The following is a 22,686-nucleotide window of genomic DNA, read 5'->3' as shown; positions in this document are numbered from 1 at the left end:
ATAAAAGTTCTTTTAAGTGTTTACCAAAGAAAGAAAGAAATTGAATTAAGAATGTTAGACTGGTTCAAGAAGCAGTAGTAGGCAAAACAAAATAAACAGCACAATATAGACTATAAGTTTATATATGTTAATGAAGACTGTATATTACTGTTAAAATACTAAATATTAAATACTAAACTGATATGGTGAGGGCTGGGAGTGGTTGATAGGTGCAGAGCACTAAAAATCACCTGCATTCAAAAGAGATTTTAGTTTAAAAACTGAAGTAGGACTTTGAAGATTTCTAAAAGAATCAATATATAGTTTCTACACTATTAGGAAAAAGAGATTTGTTAGTGTTTACTTAGGGACCAAAAGAAATGTTGTATAGTTGTGCAAATATCCAACAAAATAGATGTCAAGGCTAAAGGCACTATAAAGGATTTTTAAATTCAGTACATAAGTATAAATGAAAGACTTTACCAGCAAGATAGAACAGACTAAGTAAAATACAACGATCTCAGATATATATGTATACGTAAAATTATACAACTTCAAAAAATACAAGCAATATTTGAAAGAATTTTGTGAATTCATAAACAGTATTAGTGGGATATTACAAAACTAATATATCAAAGAAATATTTGGAAGATATAAAATATTTGACTACACATTTGAAAAATAATTGAAGAATGTGTTTTATTTGTGTATAATAATTGTTCATATTTTGGGAATTGGAATGTGATGTTTTAATACATCATGTGCTGATTGGATCATAATAACTGGCTTAAACATTCTCATCTTAAAATTCTTTGTGATGAGAACATTCAAAATCTTCTATTTTAGAGCTATTTTGAAATATACTTTATTGTTGACTACAGTCTCACTGCCATGAAGTAGAGTACCAGAACTTTTTTCTGGAACAACTCAATAGCAAAAATTCCCAAATAATCCAATTTAAAAATGGGTAAAATTATAAAATTAAGGTGATTGTTTTGACCAGGAGTTTCAGTTATATGTTGTTTCCTATCTAATCCTAGCACTGTAGCACTGACCAACCTCACCCCACTCCTACCATCCTCCGTAGCCTCTGTTCATCACTATTATACTCTCAGCTTCTCTATTTTTGCTATTGAGTTATTTGAGTTTCTTGTATAATTTGTATATCAGATATATAATTAGTAAATATATTCTCTCATTCTGTGTATTCTTTTTACTCTGTTGATTGATTCATTTGTAACAAATATGATCTTACTTGTCTGTTTTCACTTTTGTTGCCTCTGCTTCCCTACTCCGATGCCCTGATGCATTTCCTCTGTGTTTTCTATACCGTAGTCATTTTATGGTATTGAGTCTTACTTTAAGTAATCCATTTTGATCTGGGTTTTTAAGTTATCCTAATATATAGTAAGACATAAGATCTAATCTCATTCTTGTACTTCTGAATATCCAGTTTCCCAGCACCGTTTATTGAAAAACTTTCCATTCCTCTCTGTTATTGGCACCTTTGTCAAAAATAAGTTGGTTGTGTACACATAGATTTATTTCCAGTCTTTCTGTTCTGTTTCATTGGCCAGTGCATCTGCTTTTATGCAAGTACCACACTGGTTTGTCTATATAGCTTTGTAGTATATTTTGAAGTCAGATGGTTGGTACCTCCAACTTTGTTCTTTATGGGCAAAATTGAATTTGCTATTCTGGGTCTTTTGGAAATCCATATAAATTTCATGATGTTTTATCTTTGAAGAAGATCACTGACATTTTGACTGAATTTATTGACAGCTTTGCACAATACAAATAAGGATACTAATTCTTCTAGTCTGTAAAAATATGTTGTCATTCCATTTATTCATGTCTTCAGCTTCTTTTATCAATGTTGTATAGGTTTTACAATAAGATCTTCCATCTTTTCAGTTAAATTTCTCATTAGTTGGTAGATAGTTAGATGGATGGATGGTTAGATAGTTCTTTTTCTCTTTTAATCTTCTCGGTCAGTATTTCTATGTAGAAATTGTAGTTTTTGTGTATTGATTTTGTATCCTTTAGGATACTGACTTCATTTATTAGTTTAAACTATTTTGATAAGTCATTAGGGATTTCTGTATATAAAATTAAGTCATCAGCAAACAGGGACAATTTAACTTGTTTTTATTTCCTATTTGAATTTGTTTTATTCCTTTCTCTTATCTAATTCCTCAGGGTAGGAGTTCCACTACTATGTTAAATAGAAGTGGGAAGAGTGTATATCTTTGTCTTTTTCTAGAACTTTTTAAACAAACATGGAACATTGATTAATTTAAAAAAAAAAACTAAGTGCTAATGCAATAGAACAGGTCTCAAAATATACTAAGATTCAGGATCATGCTGATTGCAACAGAATTAAATTTTAGAAATATCATAATTTAAGCAACAGAAGGTTAAACACAAGATATATGTTGAACTTTTAGGGACAAATTGCATAAAAAATATGTATAATCCATACATGTAAAAGATTTCTTAGTTTTATTGAGCAGTTTAGTTATATGTGATGGAAGTTTTAAAATGCATGGAAATAGTAAACACAAAATCTGTCATGATAGTTACCCTTAGGGAGAGAGAAAACAAATAGATTTTGGTGGGTATAAATAGTTACCCCTTGTATCTTAAAAAAGAAAATATATGTATATACACACACGTATATATATCAATATAACAACAAAGCTAGGTGCTCAATGTGTGTGTATGTATAATATATATTATGCTTTTGTGTATGTGAAATATTTCATAATCAGTAACACTAGATTGAATAACTTTGTGTAAAATAATGAATGTTAGGACTTAAATCATTATCATTAAGTGACTAGGCTTCAGTGGTGCAGAGTGGCACATGCATGTAATCCACCACTTCGGGAGGCTCAGACAGGATGATGACAAATTTGAAAACAACCTTGACATTTTAGCAACTTGGTGATATATTGTCTCAAAGTAAATAATAAAAAAGGCCTGGCTTCAATCTCAAGTACTGTCAGAGAGGGAGAAGGAGAGAGAGGGCTTCATTTTAGAAAAAAATAACACAAGTGTATCCTTAATATTTACCACCAAATACCCTATAATCTCCCCTTACCACAACCCCTGCCAAAAAAACCAACCACATAGGTGTCATAATTTTTCTGTGTGCATGTGGTCTGGAGATGAACCCGGAGCCTAGCACATGCAAAACAAGTGCTCAAGAGCAGAGCCACATCCCATCTCCTACAATCATACTTTTTTTGCAGAACAAAACAGAAATCCTATTTGGTAATAATAATAAACCTTTTCAGAGCCACTCATATTCATTTGTAAGCCTTATACATAAGCAGAAGAAAACATTTATGGACAGTCTGTGAAATTAGGAAAGAGAAATAAGTATGACAGGGATGCAAGTGTCACAGGGCATTCACCTCTGTCTTAGTTACTTTTCTCATTGCTGATACAATACCCAACACCCAAAGTTAAAAGAGGAAATATTTATTTAGTTCACAGTTTGTAAAGGTTTCAGTTCATGGCTTGCTGCCTCCAAGCCAAGTTGGTATGGCAGTGAGGTGTCACAGAGGATAAATAGTTCATGGTGGGCTGAAGGCAGCAAAGTAGCAAAGTAGCAAAGAAGCAGCAGCCAACCAGCCTTCTTTCTGTCCTTTTTTGTCCATCCATGCTGCCCAACCTTTGGTTGGTGCTACCCACACCCAAGGGTAAGGCTTCCCATTATCCACACCCAGGACTCTGCTAAGCCAATCAATGGACTAATTCAGTAATCACACAGCTTTGACCCCAGAGTCACACACCCTAGATCTAGCCATATCTGAAAAGCCCAACCTATGACTACATGAGGCTTTAGGAGGCTTAATATTGTTTTCATCTCTCTGCATGGAAATACCTTCATTGTTTTTTCATTTTAAAAGTAGAGTTTTTTAGAAAAAAAATTAAAGAACATTGAAAAATAATTTCAAATAACTTTTAATTGTACCAGCCAGTGAACACTAATTAAATATATTAATGTATAAACTAAAATTCATCTATATGCATAATGTTTACTCATAAAAGTACTCTGTACTGTATGTTTTTGTTTTTAACTTGATCTTTATACACTATAATCTTAGAATTCCTAGTTAGGAAAATCTCTTATATCTCTTTTAGTGAGGCTCATTGTACCATGCTACACAGTTGTGCCATAATATATTCTTAAAATACCACTTGTTTATTTGTTTAGTTTTTTCCTACACACAACCTTGCAGTAGAACACATTGCACATACATCTTTGAGTACTTGTCTATGTGTCTGCTTGGGCTGTGCTCTGAGATTTTCTGGATTAAAGAAATACATAACAAATTGTAAGGTGTTTGCTACTCTATCTGTGAGATTTGCTTCAGACAGGACAGCAAGCTGGAAACTCAGATAGGACTTGATATTGCTGTCTTGAGCACATTTTCTTCATTTCCAGGAAATTTCAGTGTTTGTTTTGAAGGCCTTCAACTGATAATGTGAGATCCACACACTTATCCAGTATAATCTATTTTACTTTAGTGTCAACTTATCATAGGTGTTAACCATGTCTACAAAATACTTTTACAGGGAAGACAGTCATCTTTAGTTGATTTTTTTTCTACTGTGTATTCTGGATTTTCCATGTAGACTGATAGTTCTTTATATTTCTGATAGAAATCCTTTACCAAATATGTCTGCACACACCTTTTCCTATACTGGCTTTTTATCTTTTCTGCTCTGTTCATGATGGCCTTTAATGATAAGAATATCTTAATTTTAAAGTAGCTCTTTTTTTCCTTGAGTTCTTTTTGTAGTTGTCTTAAAGTCATTACTGTCTATTAAAAGATTTTTTGATGTTTCCTTAATTTCATTTTATGTTTAAGAATGGAAAAGGGAAATAATTTATACTAACAAACCCTTTGTATGAAATTCAGTGCTGTAGGATATTTATGTAGGAGTTTATTAACCCATAAGCACTCTACTCCTGCGGGGCATGGCACCTCCCTCTTTCTAGTCTAGGGAAGCTTCCATAGCCTGCCTGTTGCAGCGCTCATCCTTCTTTGCCTCAGCTGTAGCGTGTTCACAAGCTGAGCTGATTGTACTTTCTCCACTCAGCCACATATTTGGCTCAAATGCAGCCTGACGACCCAAGCTGGGTCAGACAAAGTCGCCTCAGAGCTGCTGGCAGCTAAGGTAGTAGCCAGTGAGACTTCAACACAAGGGAATAAAGACAGTTCCAGGAAAGAATGGAGAAGAGAGTGACCTCAGGAGTCATTTCACTGTCTGCCTAAAACTTAATGCACTCTAGAACTTCCTGTGGATCTGGTTATGTGGAAAATAAATTGCAGACTTGTATAGAGAATTTTTACTGTAGTTCAAACTCTCATGATAAGTAAACTTTAAAATGTGGTTTTGTTACTAGGTAAGCAAGGAAATATGCCTAATATGTCTTAAGATCTATGTTAGCATATGAAAGGCCATAAGAAACCTTGAAGTATAAATCAGCAGTACTTATTTGATTTAACCTAATGGGTCTAAACTTAGTTTCAACACAAATATTCTTCTACTAATACCTCATATAAGTTTGGCCGGGGGCATTGTGGACTTGGGAAATACAAAATCCTAAGCATATGGAAGCCTAGCTGCAAACTGACAAATAAAGAGCATTTTAGTCTCCCAGCTGAGTTTTTAAAAATGCTAAAAGTAATAATTTATATGCAAACATATGCTATATTTTTATTGGGGAAAAGACTTGATGAAGAAATAGCTAAATATAGAATTTTGTCAACTTATTGTGACCAACATACAAACTTTTTCTTTTCTTGAGCAGGTTAGTCAGTACACTTTTGCTATGTGCAGTTACAGAGAAAAAAAGTCTGAACCGCAAGAATTAATGCAGCTTGAGGGATACACTGTGGATTATACAGATCCTCACCCAGGTAATTCTAGAGTGAACCACTTTTCCTGCCATGCCTGCATACACGAAATTCTTACAACTATTCTGTGTCTGTTCTGCATTTTGAACTTTGGTTGGTGAGTAAGATGCCTAGAGAAGACTTTGAGATTAAAATTATTTCCTTTGAGAGCTGTTATTTTCAGCCATAATTCATCATCTCTGCTGTTTTAGTATAAAGATGAAATATGTAAAGGTTACTCTGATAAAGTAATTGGATGCGAAACATCAGCACGGAGTACAGAAACTTCTTCACCAGAAAGCAGAAATTACAATGAAAATAAGGAGTGACATGGCAAGTGTATCCTATGCTACATTCCACTAATTTTCTCTCAAAGGGCACATCCTTATATTTTTCTTCTGACATCTTTTTTTAACATAAATTGAGCATCCCTAGCTGAAAAAGCTCAATTTTCCAAATCTGGGATATCTTTGAGCTACAAAGTAATCCTAGAAGTGGAAAATTCTACAGCTTTCCTCCTGTCCATTAAAATGCAGAGGCACTAAAAAGATTACATAAAATTACTTTTAATTTATGCCTACAGGAAACATAAATGTAATTTGCAATGAGACTTGGGCCCCATTCCTAAAATAACTCATGTATATATAAGCATTCCAAAATAAAAAAAAACCCAAATTCCAAAATACTGTAATAGCAAGCATTTCAGATAAGAGGTCCCCGACCTGTACTATGCATGGCAGTGGACACGTGGTGTTTAAAACTAATGAAAAACTTAGTATATTGATATTAATGTCATTCATATATTAATGTTGAGATATATTAATAAACAGATTAAAAATTAATGCAGACACAGATTAAGAAATAGAAATCTCTAACCATATTCAGTAATTAGTCACTTAGAAACACAAAATATCTTCTCTGATATAGTCTTGTGAAAATTAAACACCATACAATATGGATGCCATTTTTGCCTTAGCTATATTTTTTCCTATTCATCATATGTATCTCTCCCACATGTAAATTGGTAAATATTTCAAACAAAACACTTCTTTTTCTGGCATGAAATAGCAGATTATACTATGCACTTTGATGGGGTACGTTTGTATGTCTTGTGCAATGCTTCTGTGCCATAGATTGTTTCCCTAAGGTTTCTTAAAACTGTGAAAGTGATGTGGAAGCTTAAATCTGCTGTATTGTTTTAATGAATGAGACTAAAATCTGTCAACTGTGTAAATACTTAATTTTTTCTTCCTCCACAGGCCTTCAAGGTGGTCAGATGTTTTTTAATGCTGTTAAGGAAGGAGATACTGTAATATTTGCCAGTGATGATGAACAGGACAGAATATTATGGGTTCAAGCCATGTATAGGGCTACAGGTCAATCGTATAAACCAATTCCTGCCATCCAAACCCAGAAGCTGAATCCTAAAGGAGGAACTCTCCATGCAGATGCTCAGCTTTGTAAGTTTTGTTAAAATAATAATTTGATTATCAGTTAATAACCTTAATAACATATAATATTGAGACACATTTGTTCAGTATTACAGTTTATACCATTATTTAATTCCTAATTAAATAAAAATAGTTCATATTAGTACTCACAGAATCAGTTATCTAATTTTTTGTATAAATCTAGAATAAATGATACATGTATGTTTCACTCATAACTTTTCCAGTCACCGGGATATTTCTGGGACTCTCAAGAACATTTAGGAAATATTCCAAGACTTCTCAAGGAAATTATGTTTAGTTTTTTATAGTTTGTTCGTCAGTGTCCTGTAGAAAAGGGAAAAGTGTTGCATAAACTAATTGCATTGATAATATTCCAGAATGTCAAATAATGAATAATCACTTTTGAGAGCTGTTCTTAGCAATGTACAATGTTCTCTTTAGTCTTAAAAGCCAAGTTACTTTTTCTAAATACCTTAATATCTTGTCACTTTCTGTGCAATAATTTAAATCATTAAGACCTACATTTCCCATCCTAATTTACTGGTGATTAATAGCAAGTTATGTAATAATGGTACAAAGTTTCAGATATAACTTTAATAAGCAATAAACGTAATGTTTTCACTTCTGTACTTTAGAAAACTACTCTGGCTTTGCTTCTGTGTAATAAATCAGTTTGTCTTTATCTTTAAGCTCAAGTTGTGTGATTTTTATTGTCAAGACTCTTCTCCAGGGTAGTAACATCTTGACATGCATTATTTTCTTCTTTTACTTTTCATGCATCAAATCACTTTATAGACACCCTTCAGTATTACATCTGAGCATCCTAAAGGCCCATTAGGCCAAATAATTCTATGTGGAACAGGAGCTTTTGCTGTATTTGCTTTGAGAAATCACAGGCCATATTTGTAGGTTATCTCAATTCATTTGAGGCAAATTTTTTCAAATGAAAGATCATTTAGGAATATTAAAGGTTTAATATTTTGAATTGGTTATAAAAATTATTACTATGCTAGCATTAGTGTCATGGTCACCTTTAAAGGTAGAATTAGAGTGTGTTATGGTATACTCACTTCTGCCCTCCTCTCACTCCCTTAACCTTACACATGGCCAAGTATGGGACGGTAGATAAGAATTTCCATCAGAGCTATAGTGTGAAGTAGGGTAATCTCATATCTCTTCATATGTGAGTATTATGAATTTCTATTTCTAATGTTGTCAGAAAACTTTATCTCATCAATGCAGAGTAACTCAGTTTAAACTCAGCCAGTGCAAAACTCTTACCTCTTCTTATTCCATTTCATTCAGAATAAATTAATTTCCAGAGGGATGACATACAACTGTAATATCATTGACTATAACACTTAGTTCAAAACTAGTCACATTGCAAAATCACCTAGACAGTGGTGGCAAACTATGGTACATGTGTCACAGTGGGCTGTTTATATCATTTAAAGCTCTAAAAGGTTTTCCATCACTGGTCTACTGCATAAGGTTTTATTTATGTGCTGATATGCATTATCCATGGAACTGCCAAGACATCTAGTAACATGAACCCTATAGTCTGTGTCCTCCTTGCCTCGACTCCAGGCACCTCTGAATTCCTTCCATCTTGATCGGTGAATTACTGCTGCAGTAATGCATAGTAACTTGGTGGGTATTGTTTAGCAATGCACAGGAGTGCAGAAAACCTTAGAAGGCTCACTCAGACATTCAGTCTCAGCGCTAACTTGTGCATTGCTTCTTGATTACTAAAAGTGACAAATATGTCTCCCTGGACTATACATACTTGGGCAATCAAGGTGCAGTACTCCTTTACTAGTCCCTCAGAACTTGCTTTTTTCTCTAGATCTTTTTTTTTAAACTATACACCTCCACCACAACATAAACTCGGGTCAGATCTCTTCCCCCAAACATCTCCCTCCCAGTGGCAGACCTGTACTTTTTTCCTTCTGGTTTTGATGTGTTTGTTTGTTCGTTTGTTTTTGTTTTGGGTATTGGGGATCAAACCCAGCAGTGCTCTACCATTGGCCTTTACTCTCAGCCTTTGCAGAGTGGGGCCTGTCTCACTAAGTTGTCCAGGTAAGAATTGAACTTGTGATCTTTCTGCCTCAGTCTCCCTCAGTGTTGGGATTAAAGATGAGCACCACTATCTGGTTCTGATTCTTGATATACAAAACTGAATATTTAGAACTTAATTTGTTTATCCATTCCATAGACCAGCCTCAATCCCTGGCCTGATAACCCATAATTCTACATTTAATGTGAACTTCCTTTGTCTTCTTGCAAATCTGTGTTTGGTATGTGGGCATTCAGTGCTACATAAATGATATTATGTTATCTATCTTACTTTGTTTTTCTTTTCTTTGGCTCTGTGTTTGGAAATTCCATGTATATTTCTGTGCATACCCTGAGTTTCATCCTTCTGATTGTAGCATACTATGTAATAATGACGTGTGTCTGCTCCAGTGGACCTAGTGTATTGTACTTTTAATTTTTTGCCCACTCAGTTTCTCAAGAGACAGAAACCTAATATGCCTCCAGATCCTTACTGAAGTTATATTTAGTTGCTTGATCAAAAAATATGATCAAAAAAAATATACGGAAAAAAAAGTATGATCAAAAAATATACAGAATGTTTAATTTTTTAAACATATATTTCAATAGAAAGTACATTGCCATATATCTCCCTCAAAAACTCCCTTTTGCTTCACAGACACTGATTCCATCATTCTTGCTACTTTATGAAGCGGCTGTAGAAATCCTTTTTTGTGTCTTTATTTGAGCTGTTGTAGCTGCCATGATGTCCTGAGTTGATGGAAAACATTTACCTTTTGTGGTCAATTTTGATTTTGGGGTAGGACCAGAAGTTCTATGCTGCCGGATCGGGTGGATAAGGTGGATGAGGGCACATGATAATATTTTAATAAGACTGCCTTTCCACGGCCTGGCACTTGATAGCAGTAGTTGCTGTATTTTTAATCACAGCTCTAAAGACAACCACAAAATGGACTTGCAGAACTGCTTTAGAAAGCAGCAAGAGTGTTGTGATAAGTGTGTTCGAAGCAAGAGGAAGTATTCTGAGGAGGATTAATAGTAGTGTATTTTAATTATAATAAAATTTTAATTTAGGTAGTTATTTTTATCACTGCTATAAAATATGGAATACCTCTTAATATTCTCCAAGCTCAGTATTTAATATTTTAACCTTTTCTGTATAGCTCTTCTTTATTCTAATATATTCTAAACATTTCATATTTCTGCTGCCTTACATCTTATTATTATATTTTCTGTTTGAGTGCTACCCACATGGAGAAATTCTCTTTTCATGTATTTCTTTGCTATCCATCATATCCATTATTGGTTAATTATCTTTATAGATATTTTTCTTATTTTGTAATTGGGTTATTTTTAAATGTATTTTGAAAGACTTTTACATATTCTGGATATAAGATGTTTATCAGATGAGTGATTGGCAGATTTTTTCTTCTCATCTGTGGCTTTCATTTTCATATCTTTTAATGGTGCTTGTCAAGGATAAGAAATTAATTTTGATAAAGTCAATTATGTCATTTCTTTAAATTGATGTGCCTTCAGTGTTAATATCTGAGAATGTTTTGCCTAGCCCACCTCCTATCCTTTATTTTAGAAATTTTACACTTTGGCTTTCGTATTTTGCATCTGTTTAAACTTGATTTTTATATATGATGAGAGGTGTACATCAGTGCACAGTTCAGAGATGTCAAATATATATCCAGTTATTCTAGCACCTGGAGTTGGAAAGGCTGTTTTCCACTTAATTGCCCTTGCACATGTGTCAAAAATCAGGTGGCTACAGATAAATTTATGTCTGGGTTCCCCTTTCTTTTCCTTTGACCAGTTTGTCTACCTTCTTATCATTACTGCACTGTCTTGATTGTTGTCATTGATGCATCTTTTAGTCAGGTAATATAAGTCTCCAATTTGCTTCCTCTTTTTCAAAGACAATCTATTCTGCCCTTTGCACTTCCCTTTTGTGCAGATCTTTTTTTTTGGAAGACTTCCCTTAACTTTTTTTTCATAGTGCGGTTCTTCTGGTGATTCATTCTTTCAGCTTCTCTATGTAGGAAAAAGTATTTCACCTTCATTTTGTTCTTGTTCTTTTTGTTTTGTTTGTTTTTTTTTGTTGTTGTTGTTTTTGTCTTTTTGAAACAGGGTCTCATTATGCAGTTCAGGCTGGCCTTGAGCTCACTTTGTAGCCCAGGCTGGTCTTTTGCTCCTATCTTGCATTTTGTTTATACAGTGATAGATATGTTGCCACTTCAGTTTGTTTCTCTGTACATAACTTTTTTCTCTTCTGCCTACTTTAGAGATTTTCTTTTTGATGGTATTTTGAGCAGTGGCATTATAATGTGCCTCATTTCATTTTCTTAATGAAAATGTTTTGAACTTTTCTCTGTGACACAGTTGAGTTTCTTAGAAACTGTTTTTTCTCAGGCTTTGCACTTAAGTTGTATTGGGTGGAGCCAAGCAGTATTTAGTCTAAAATTATCTTCTCCCACTTCTGGACCAAGATCCTTCTTGATGTTCTAACAGGCAACCTTGAGTTGCGGGGGTTCCCTGCGCACACCCTCGAGTTTCTCTTGTCGGTAACCTGGTGAGACTAAGGGTCACCTTGTCTGTTTCCATCTCTCAGGTATCAGTTGCCTGTGTTGCCTGATGTGTAATGTTTTGAGGATGTTTTTAGATCGATCCCCTTCTCTGGAGTTTTAGTCATTTCAGGTGGGAGACTCAATCTGTTCTTTCTTCTAAGTGAAAGAAGAACTTTTCAACTTCAACATTATTGATGCTTTGGTTCAGATAATTGGGCCAGTGGATTTGCTTGCATAGTCTGTGATAGCAGCATCCCTGGCTGCTGCCCACCAGATTCCAGTAGAACAGTAGATCAGTCACTCGGCCTGGGTCTGACCACCAGAATACTCCTATCTTCATATATTGCCTGGTGTTCCAGGGGACAGGATTGAAGTTGGAGAATTATTCCCAGTTTAGAGCCAAGTTACAGTGGTAGTTTTACGTGTGTGTGTGTGTGTGTGTGTGTGTGTGTGTGTGTGTATGCAATATCATCCTCATTCATTTGTGTCCTTGTATGTTTTCTTAACATTATGAGTGCAAGGAGTCCCCAAGGAATGTGCTGAGCTCACAAGTACCATCTGTCTTGCATATTCTGGCAGGAAACGTGATTGAGATCAGTAGCCTAGAGCCTTAAGACTATGCTAAACAATATGGAATTAACAAAGTAAAAGGCCTAAATAACTGATTGGTTCTGATAGCCATGTGACAAATTTCTAACAAACCTTTCTTCTGTTTGATAGTAGTTTATCATCAAGGCAGTGTTGATCAGGCTACATGAAATTAGACATAGTTACTCTAATAAAAAAAAGCCGAATAGTTTTCAGTTTTTAACAGTAGCTATCTCATATTCCAGGTTGTTAGTGAAGTTTTTAATCAAAAAGTATCTCTGTAATGTAGGCAGGGTAGAGGCAGAGAAGGGAAAGCAGGGGCAGGGGAGGGGGAGAAGGGAAAGGGAAGGGAGGAGGAAGCAGAAGGAGAATTTCTAGCTCATCTGAACAAGAATACTGATACTGATCTGTGTTAGAGGCGTACATTTGATTGTTGAGATTCATCATCACTCAACTTTTCAATCATTCCTTTTCTCCTTTAATCATCTCTTAGAACAACTTTTAGTGTCATCAGTAGAATTGAAAAAATAACAAAATTAAAATAAACTGTTATGCTAAACACATATATGTAAACTAACCCATTTAAATATTCTGTCATTTTTATGCTGACTTGTGTCTAGCTGGTAAAGGTAAGTAATGACTTTTTTGCTTACATACATTACAATTTTGTTTGGAGATTATGATGATCTTGTGTACAGTGTTAATCTTCTTCTCCTAGCCAAACCTAAAATATGTAGGCTGTTTTTGGCATTTATAAAACAAAAATGTCTATTCAACCCAACAGAAAAGTAGGAACAACCTGGTATATACCATCCACGCAGGCACTGCAACAATAGTTATGAAGGAGTTGTAATAACATGCAAGTCCTAAAGTCCTAAATTTAATATGTAGTCTTATTTTCACTATGTAAAAAACAGTTATTTAGAAACTAAAAGGCTGACAGATGTGGTGGCTCAGTAGCACTCTAGGAAGCTAAAGCAGCAGGATCTCAAACGAAGGCCAGCCTGGACAATTTAGCCAGCAACTTAGCATTTTTTTATTTGTTTGGTTTTGTTTTCTGTCTCAAACATGGAGGGAGGAGGGAGGATAGGCAGGACCTGTGGATGTGTATAGCTCACTGAAAAGGTCCTGGGTTCAATCCTCAGTGCTACAAAAACAAACAAAAAGATCGGTAGGTTTATACCTCAAACATTCAGTTGGGGGGTTTGATTGGATGGACTAGTTGCAATTTATTTCTTCTTACTCCTAAACTTTCTGTGAAGTGAATTCATACCTTTTTGAAAAAATTGGCGGTGTGTGTGTTTTGAGACAGGGTCTTACTTTGTAGTGTAGACTGGCCTTGAACTCACTGTGTAGCCCAGGCTGGTCTCGGACTTGCAGTGATCCTGCTGCCTCAGCCTGCGGAATGCTGAGATTACAGGCATGCACCACCCTGCCTTGCCGGCAAAAGAAGTTTTCTTTTTGAGATGTTGTGCTCTGCTTCTGCCAAGCTACAGGCTTCTTTTTTTCCATTTTCTTGGTGATATATATAAAATTCTGTATGTTACATAGTACAATGTAACACAGTAGTTGATATCCAGTAATAAATAAATATAAAAAATGAACTAGGAAACCAGTATGTATTAGCTGTTAGACTAAATATTTTTAAATTTGGGGGCTGGGGATTTAGCTCAGCGGCAAAGCGCCTGCCTGGCAAGTGCAAGGTCGTGAGTTCGGTTCCCGGTACCGGAGGAAAAACAAACAAAAAAAATAAATATTTTTAAATTCTTAGACTTTAAACTTACAGTTAAATTTGTGAGCTTACTTCCCTAATTGATCTAATATGTTAAATATCACACATCATAGGGGAAGGGTTAGTCTTACTTTACATTGAACATATTGTTTCGATAACTGTTCAGTATTGGTTTACTTTCTTAATTTCTAATTCTAGATCACAATGTTTTGATTAAAGTGTTCATCTTGTGAGAATATTATGATATTATTTACTACAGAAAGCAAGACACATGAATCCACGTACCAGATTTAACCATTTTAAAAAGAAGCTAAGACATCATTTGGTTCAATCATTGATGTCTGAACAAACTCCTAAATAATGTATCTTTCAGCCATTACTTTGTCATCTTTAGCAGAAAACCTGCATGCATAAGAATATACTAACCAGACTGACCTACATAAAATTTTAAGCCAATGAATGCTTCCTTTAATGGGCTATAGGAGTGATAAGAAAACAGAAGTAGCCTTTTCTGTGCCACTTTTTTTTAAAGAGAAAAAAAAAATAATACAACATTTCAAAACAAGATAATAGGAAATTAACAATGGTTAATACATTGTGTCTTGTTATCTTCAAAGTAGTTACTCAGATTACAAGATATAGTTGTGTGCTACTTTTAACTTCCTGTGGATTTTCAATCTCAGTGAGAGTGTAAGGTAAAAAAATATCTAATCAGATATGAGGATAGTATGCTCAGCTACAAGCAGAAGCCTAAACACAGAACAATACATTATGTTGTAGTTTGGAAGATTTATTTACTATGTAGTTTATTTGTTCTCTTCTGTTTATTATTCCACAGAAGAGACCCACTCTTGGCTAGGTGCATCCTCCTTAGAGTTAACACTGGAGTCCAAGTTCTGGACACCTCAGTGATCTCAGAATGCTGTTGAAAGTCCTCCTTTGCTCCTCCAGTACACCCCTTCCCCATTTTTCTTCTTTATTTTCAATGTCCAAAAATATCTCACAAGACCAGGAGCAGCACAAATGCTACATAATTAGTGTTTGTTGCAAGGAAAAATGATTGAGTTAATTATTTTTCCCATCTCACTTTCTAAACTCTGACTTGAATGCTTCTCCTGGGGTTTGGCTTCCTGAGCATGCAGGGCTGATTGTGCTCTGCACCCACCACACACCGTCTCTGCCACAGTGGAGTTGACAAGCTTGCTCATCGTCCTCACACTTTATTTTCCACACTAGCTTTTTTCATGTCAGTGTTAACTGTTTAAATTGATATGTCAACCTACTTATTTTTTTTCTTGACTTCCTACTGCTGTTATCCTAATGAAAAATTTAAATTGTCAGGTTCCACTTGAGTAAAGCCTCTATAACTTCTTAAATCTCTAGCAAATAAAAATCTTTCTCAATTTGAGTTTTATTCTATCCACTGTTAGCACATCTGGTGGCTGTACCACCTAAAGATGCTGGAGCATATATATACAACTGTTACCATAGAAACTCCACCGGCATCCTCAGTTACCATGTCCCACATCTGTAGTTAGTCCATAGGTTAATCATCACAATTTATGGCAGTATTGCAGTACATTGTTTAAGCTCATTTCTTGGCTTGTTTTGAAATTTTCCTTAGATTATTTGAAAAGACAAACTGAACTGAAATTTGCCATTGTCAGAGAACATTTGTATAGCACCAGGAATAATTTTTCATTTAACCAATAGTCACTATAATATAGTGTTATTATGAGCATTAATTGAAAATAATCTGATGTAACCCAGTTTTACAGTCCTAGATTTATTTTGTTCTCATTGAAAGCATGTTTTCCATTGGACTCAGATCATGCCTCTGTGTCTTTTAAAAGTAAAATGTAATGTGTTGTCAAGAGAACATGATAAAATATGCTTCAGTAAGAATAAGAAACTAGATAATAATACTTTATAGTATTTTATTTATTTTAGTGATACATACTTTCCTCTTTTCTTCATGAAACAAGTTTAAAAATGAAAATGGGGACAAAAAATGACAAGATGCAGACCAGAGAACACAGAGCAGCAGTTATGCAGCATGAGCAAGTCTAGAGATCTAATGGGCAACATGGGAACTAGAGTTAGCAAAACTATAATGCATTAGTGAATTTTATGAAATACATGGATTTCAGCTGCGCATATCATATCAAAAAAGTGTGTGATGTGATATGTTAATGTGCTTCAGTTAAGTAACCATTTTATTCCCTTTACATATCCTATAGCATCATGTTACAAACTGCAAATATATTTTATTTTTGAACTTTATTTTTATCTATTTCTCCATGCCTGGCTTTAAAGCTAGTGTTGTCATATATTTTACTTTTTAGTATTATAAACCCCAGTGTATATCACTGTTATTTTTGCTTAAAACAAGGCCCAAGAAATTCCATCTCACACCGTGTTTAGAATATAAAGTTTTACTGCAGCATAACCAAAAACATATAAGTAAAACAAAACATTTCTCACACAGAGAAATCAGAAATTTTGTCTCTGGATTTATTTTTAAATGTCATTGAAATATCTTAAAATATTTAAATATTAAAATATATTTTCATCAAATGTTTTGAATAATGTCTGTCTGACTCAAAGAGGAAAAAAAAGATACTTGGTTTTTGCAACCTGTGTTTTAAAGATGAGATAATCCCTAAGAACATTTCATTTTCATAAAATAACTGTCCTAGAGAGATTGCAGGTTATCCTTTTTTTTTTAACTTACTGGGTTCCTTTGCCTGTTTTGTAGCCTAAGTCATAAATGTCATTTCTATCATGAATTGAATTGCTGGAAAACTAATTTCCGATTTATGTGTTTGATCTCTCACATCAGTAAATATATGGTTTAGAGTTGCATTTCATGAAGAAACTACTCTGTAAATTAAAAAATAATGATTTTAATTATAGAAGTGAGCTATAGACTCATTTTTTGAAACTTGTATGTTTTATTTAAAAACTATTTGCCCATTTTTTAAAAGAAAAAAATTACTTGTACAGATTTTCATAGTAAAAGAATAATGACAGGTATTTTTCTCTGAAATTGATTACATATCCTGTTCTCAACAGATAAACCATTAATGGGCATTTTTAACTGCTTTTGATGACCTCTGATAAAATCATGAATAAAATTCAGCAGATATTCTGTAATTATTTCATAAAAATGGTACTAAAAGAATTGTTACTAATTTTTATTTTACTTGGAAGTGTAGAGTCTAAGATAAATTCCTTCAGATAGAAAATAATCTTCCAGTTTTACAATATATGTGCTAGCATTTTTCAATATTTGGCCTCTTAGTCATTTGATATCATTTCATATTCTATATTAAACTTCATATTTAAAGAGTATCACAGAGAAAAATAAAATACAGGAGAATTTAGATTATCTCATGTTTCAGTTCAGGTTAGTTTTATGTTCACCCAGTTAATGTTAATTTATTACACATAATATATTTAATCAGTCAAGGGAGTAATTATTAACTATAAAGGAATATGTATGTTACTTTCTTCATGGATCATAATCTCATGCCATATAACATGGATAAAGTGTCATTTGTTGCTCCTTTGCTTCATTCACCACTTTATATCTGTCATCGATGTGGGATATACACTTGTTTTTGTATCTTTTTTCTTAAAATGTGATTCTGAAGACCCTTCAGCTTCAATTATATAGTTCTGCCATCCGCAAATATGGCTGAAAGTTGAACTTGACATGGATCAATATGATCTGGGCTAAATATCTAAATGTGACTGATTATATTAGCATCATGCCCACAGATCAATATTGGGTTTTATTATGAGCCTGACTCTATAATTGGGTTTAATCAATAAACTTTTGTCTCTTTTCCTTTGCAATTTTAGGACTGTACTGTGTAGGTTTTAGAAACTACACTTAGCTTACATTTAGGACTCTGCTTTTCTTATGGTGACCAGAAAGAGATCTATGTATGACTTTTAAGGAACAATGGAGCTTCAACATCACCATTGTGAGAAGAGTCCACTTTCATCTTGATAACTGATTGCTTGCCCGATATATGCTATGTTTCTAGCAGAGCTAATGTAGTAACACCCAGCACTCCTTTTGGGTAGTATGTGGCCTTTTCTCTATATGCTTAGTAAATCATATTGAAGACTTTGACAAAACATACCATTAATGAAAGCAATCATAAAAGCTTGCCTTTTGATAAACCCGCAGGGTCTACAGGCGTTGAAAAATGCAATCTGTAAAGAACAATAAATTTGGACCTTTGATTGAAGTGCCATTTGGGACGTTCTGCTTTGTCTGCATATTTGCACAAACGTGATGCTCCCTTTTTCATGACTCTCAAACTTGAAGCTTGAGAGCATTCATTACCATTTCTACATTAAGGTTGGTCCCATTAAAAGCTCCATACAAAAAGAAGACTGGAAGTGATCCAGCGGAAGCTTGTGTGTTCATTTCTGCCCTAGTTTGCCATTTGGAAAGCAAGCTTCTGGCCATTGTTGCTGTTATCTTTTTATGAATAGACCTGAGTTCTTTTCCAGTCCTTTCTTCAGTAAATATATACTCAAAATACATCAACATTTTTTATAGTTGAAAAATTTGATTATTCCTCTGACAGATATTAGAATTAGCTTTGAATGAAAATAGAATTTCTTCATTCTAAATGACTTTTTGTCATTTTTACTCAGATTTGAAATTTTTAATAAAATGGTGGACTATTTGCACCATATTTTATGAGATGAACGAAAGTCCTCTGTTATAATGTGGCATGAATTTTGTGTTCTTGGAAAGCCATATTTGTTTACTGCTAAACCAGACAAACATCTGTCCTACATTCATGCTTTTCTAAATTTGTAGATGCAGACCGTTTTCAGAAACATGGTATGGATGAGTTTATTTCTGCTAATCCTTGCAAGCTTGACCACGCCTTCCTTTTTAGAATACTGCAGAGACAGACTTTGGATCACAGACTGAATGATTCTTACTCTTGTTTGGTGAGTACAAATTTATCTACATGGTCAACTATAGGTTAGAATAAAAGATTTTAGAAAGTGAGAAATACTTGTTATCAACTAGCATTTTATTCCTGACTCATTTAATAACTGTATTTGGAGTAAAGGATAAAGGATTCCAATCGATTGCTTCCCAATTTGAAAATTATACACTTGGAGACCACTGCTGTGCCACTCAATAGACAGCAGAATAGACTTAAATAGACACTGAACTGTGTTGTATCAGTTCCTCCAGAGAAGGCTGAGTGAAAACAGAGTGCCTTAAATAAAGATGTAAAACACCTCCGTTACAGGGTTTGCCAACCCCCGCACAGACATTCACCAGATGTTGATATCTTCATTTCCTTCTTTGTGTTTTAGGAGGTGAACTTAAGTCACGGGGAAAAGACAGTGGGATGAACAGTATAATGTATAAGAGAGGAAAGTTTCATCAAACCTGCCAGAGAGAACAGAATTCCTAAAAAAAAAAAAAAGAAAAGAAAAGAAAAAAGAGGCAGAGGGAAATACGTAGTTAAAATGCTATCTGGTATGTGTTGAAAGAATAGCCAAAATTCAGTATAAAAGTGATAATTTTTATTTGGAAGGGACACTTGACATCTCACAATGTGGGGACTGAGCCCTATAGCTCAGAATGATGTGTGCCTTGCCAAATATTTATATTGGAAGTGGTAGTTTTTCTGGAATTTTTCCTGCCAGAATATATCTATTTCCATTAACACTTCAGACTCTTAGATGCTGAACCACATGCAGTAAGTTATATTCACTTTATTTTATTTTTTTATTTTTTTATTTATTTTTTTTTTTTGTTTGTTTTTCTCCGGTACTGGGAACCGAACTCATGACCTTGCGCTTGCCAGGCAGGCGCTTTTAGCCGCTGAGCTAAATCCCCAGCCCCTATATTCACTTTAAAGTGAGGGTTTAGACAGCATATGCTCCTAAGTTGTTGGAAATACTTCACTGTACAGGAAGAAATTAAACAATTAACTGCTGTAATCACATTGATGCTTCATTAGTTCATTCATAGATTGTTTATGAAGTAGCTATTATTCTGCATGAATTGTACAGTTTAAACCTGATCCATCTCACATTTTGCAATTATATGGAGAGTAAAACAGATTGTCACAGAGCTCTATCATCCCTTTCGAGGATGAGCACACATAAAGTGAACATCAGTAAGGAGCAGCTTCCTTTTGGAGTCCACTCCAAGGGATGAATTACTGAATTGCCACATGTTGTTTTGAGTTCGCTGATGAACTATGAGGAGAATGCTGCAGTGTCTTCTGCTGTACCTACAGGGGAAGGGTGTGATGCGATTAGAAGGCGTGTTTGGAAGCAGGATAACCCTGTCAGAAATCGAGCTCCGAAATGCTTTGTACTGGGGTATATTCTTCACCAAGTTCTCTCAACTTTAGCTTATTTATCTGTAACATGGAAAGCATAACAACTACGTATTACATATTTTATGTCTTTAATATTTAGAACAATTGCTTCTTTATATATTGTAAGTATATGTGTGTATATATATATATATGTTCTTTAATATCGTAAAGATATGAGTAACATGTATAGTACAGTATCTTTACCATTGCTATGGCAAGTATTCTGGTAGTTCTTTTCCTTATTTCCCTCCATTTATTTATTGCCTCCTCATCTTTCTCCTTTTCTTATCCACCTTTCCCTTCTCTTTGATGTTTACCCTTTGTTTTAAAACTTTCCTTCTCCCTTCTTTCTCTTTAAAACTTTAAGCTAAGCTACCTACATGAATTTAATTCAAGATAGTTTATAAACCACTCTGCCTAACCCTGCTCTGGTCAGGCAGGCTCTTGCTGCTTCAGTTGGCATGCATGTTTGCAGTCAAACATTTCATTTTAAGAGGGTTGGGGACTACTACTGTAAAATGTTAATTCTGTTATGTTAATCATAGCAAGACAGAATGAAAAAATACTCAGGTATTACATGTATGCTGCTGCTGGTTTTACTGAAATTTTCTGTTAGTTCACTTTATAAAATGCTTTTGATAAATAGACAGTTTCAGTGATAGTATCTGATTTCCTATCCCCTTTCTAATTGATCCCTACAAAGACTGAAGTTTTTCAAATATCATTCTTTATGATTGACAAGTGTAGCTCCTATGAATAAATTTGGCTAGTTTTGAGTAACACTAGAGATAAAAAAAGTTCCCCGTTTCTTGATGAGGCAATAAAGAGAGAATAGTATTAAACTACCAGTGCCTCAGACCAGTTCTAATAATGATGACACTAAATCTTCTGAAAATAACGTGAACTATATCTCTAACAAAGTCAATATCGGAAGACACTTTAGCCCACTTCTTACGTTGGCTAATATCTACAAAAAAGCAGAAACAGAAATCTTAGTATCGAATGAGAAAATTTGTCTCGCTGTCTCTCGCTCTCTCCTACTCTGCCTTTTTTTTCCTTCGCAGGGATGGTTTAGCCCTGGCCAAGTGTTTGTGTTGGATGAGTACTGTGCCCGTTATGGTGTGAGAGGCTGTCACAGACATCTCTGCTACCTTACGGAACTGATGGAACATTCAGAAAACGGTGCTGTCATTGACCCCACCCTACTCCATTACAGCTTTGCATTCTGTGCCTCTCATGTGCACGGCAACAGGTATTTTGCCTTGCAAATTCAGAGGAAAATGTGTAAGGCTGACTTTGGAAAAGCGAGAAAAATGTGCTTTGCCATTATCACCTAGTAACGGATTTAAAATAGCAAACACTTCTCATAGAGAAAAAAAATAAAGGAAAAGTGTACATCAATACACTGTTGATTCAGGTGGGCTGCACCTTGTTTCTTTTTGCCGGCAAAACCACTTGAAAGACAGAAAGAAAAATGTCTAGGAGAGTAGGATTTGCCTTTTAGTTCTTACGTGCTACCTGGTGCTGTGATCCATACTGTTTTAAGTGTCCAGATGATTCCTGTTATAATACATGTGTATGTTTAGGAAGAATTTGTTGATAAGTATATCCATAGCTAAGGTTGCTTGATTTTCTTTTATGGACTAAACTTTTATTGATGAGACAAGATAAATTATGGGTTTTATGCTGTGTCTCCTCCCAGCTCTTTCCCCCACTTACACACTTAGAACATGTGTCCACTTTTAGCACTTTGAGCCAGGGACCTGCCCTCTTGCTTTATCAAGAAGGGAAAAAAATTACATTGTGTAGACCTGAACATTTCTGTACCTCTGGCTAAAATCTGTCCACGTCAGTCTCCTGCTCTTAATTTTAGCTAGGTTAGGACTCTTCTTGTAAAGGAAGTGCTCTACACCCACCCATCGCACTGTGACCATGATTTAACTATTGCTCCATCCTTCCTTCGTTGTACTTCTTTCTCATTCTTCCCACAAACCTATATAAGTTTCACGTAGC

General features: G+C 34.6%; 1 protein-coding gene across 1 annotated transcript in view; it reads left to right on the top strand.

Moving 5' to 3' along the window:
- The window catches only part of Cadps2 (Ca++-dependent secretion activator 2), a gene marked incomplete at its 5' end in the record, with an annotated part of 523,834 nt that overhangs the window by 356,631 nt on the left and 144,517 nt on the right, over nt 1–22,686 (top strand). The window contains 5 exon segments of the mRNA XM_013503273.1: nt 5,810–5,918; nt 7,154–7,354; nt 13,182–13,190; nt 19,140–19,276; nt 21,738–21,925. Coding sequence (XP_013358727.1) covers nt 5,810–5,918; nt 7,154–7,354; nt 13,182–13,190; nt 19,140–19,276; nt 21,738–21,925 — 644 coding nt within the window.

Source organism: Chinchilla lanigera, unplaced genomic scaffold, assembly GCF_000276665.1.
Source record: "Chinchilla lanigera isolate Chin_1 unplaced genomic scaffold, ChiLan1.0 scaffold00078, whole genome shotgun sequence".
NCBI lineage: Eukaryota > Metazoa > Chordata > Mammalia > Rodentia > Chinchillidae > Chinchilla > Chinchilla lanigera.
Note: the sequence above shows the minus strand (reverse complement) of the source record. Positions and strands in the feature narration are given on the sequence as shown.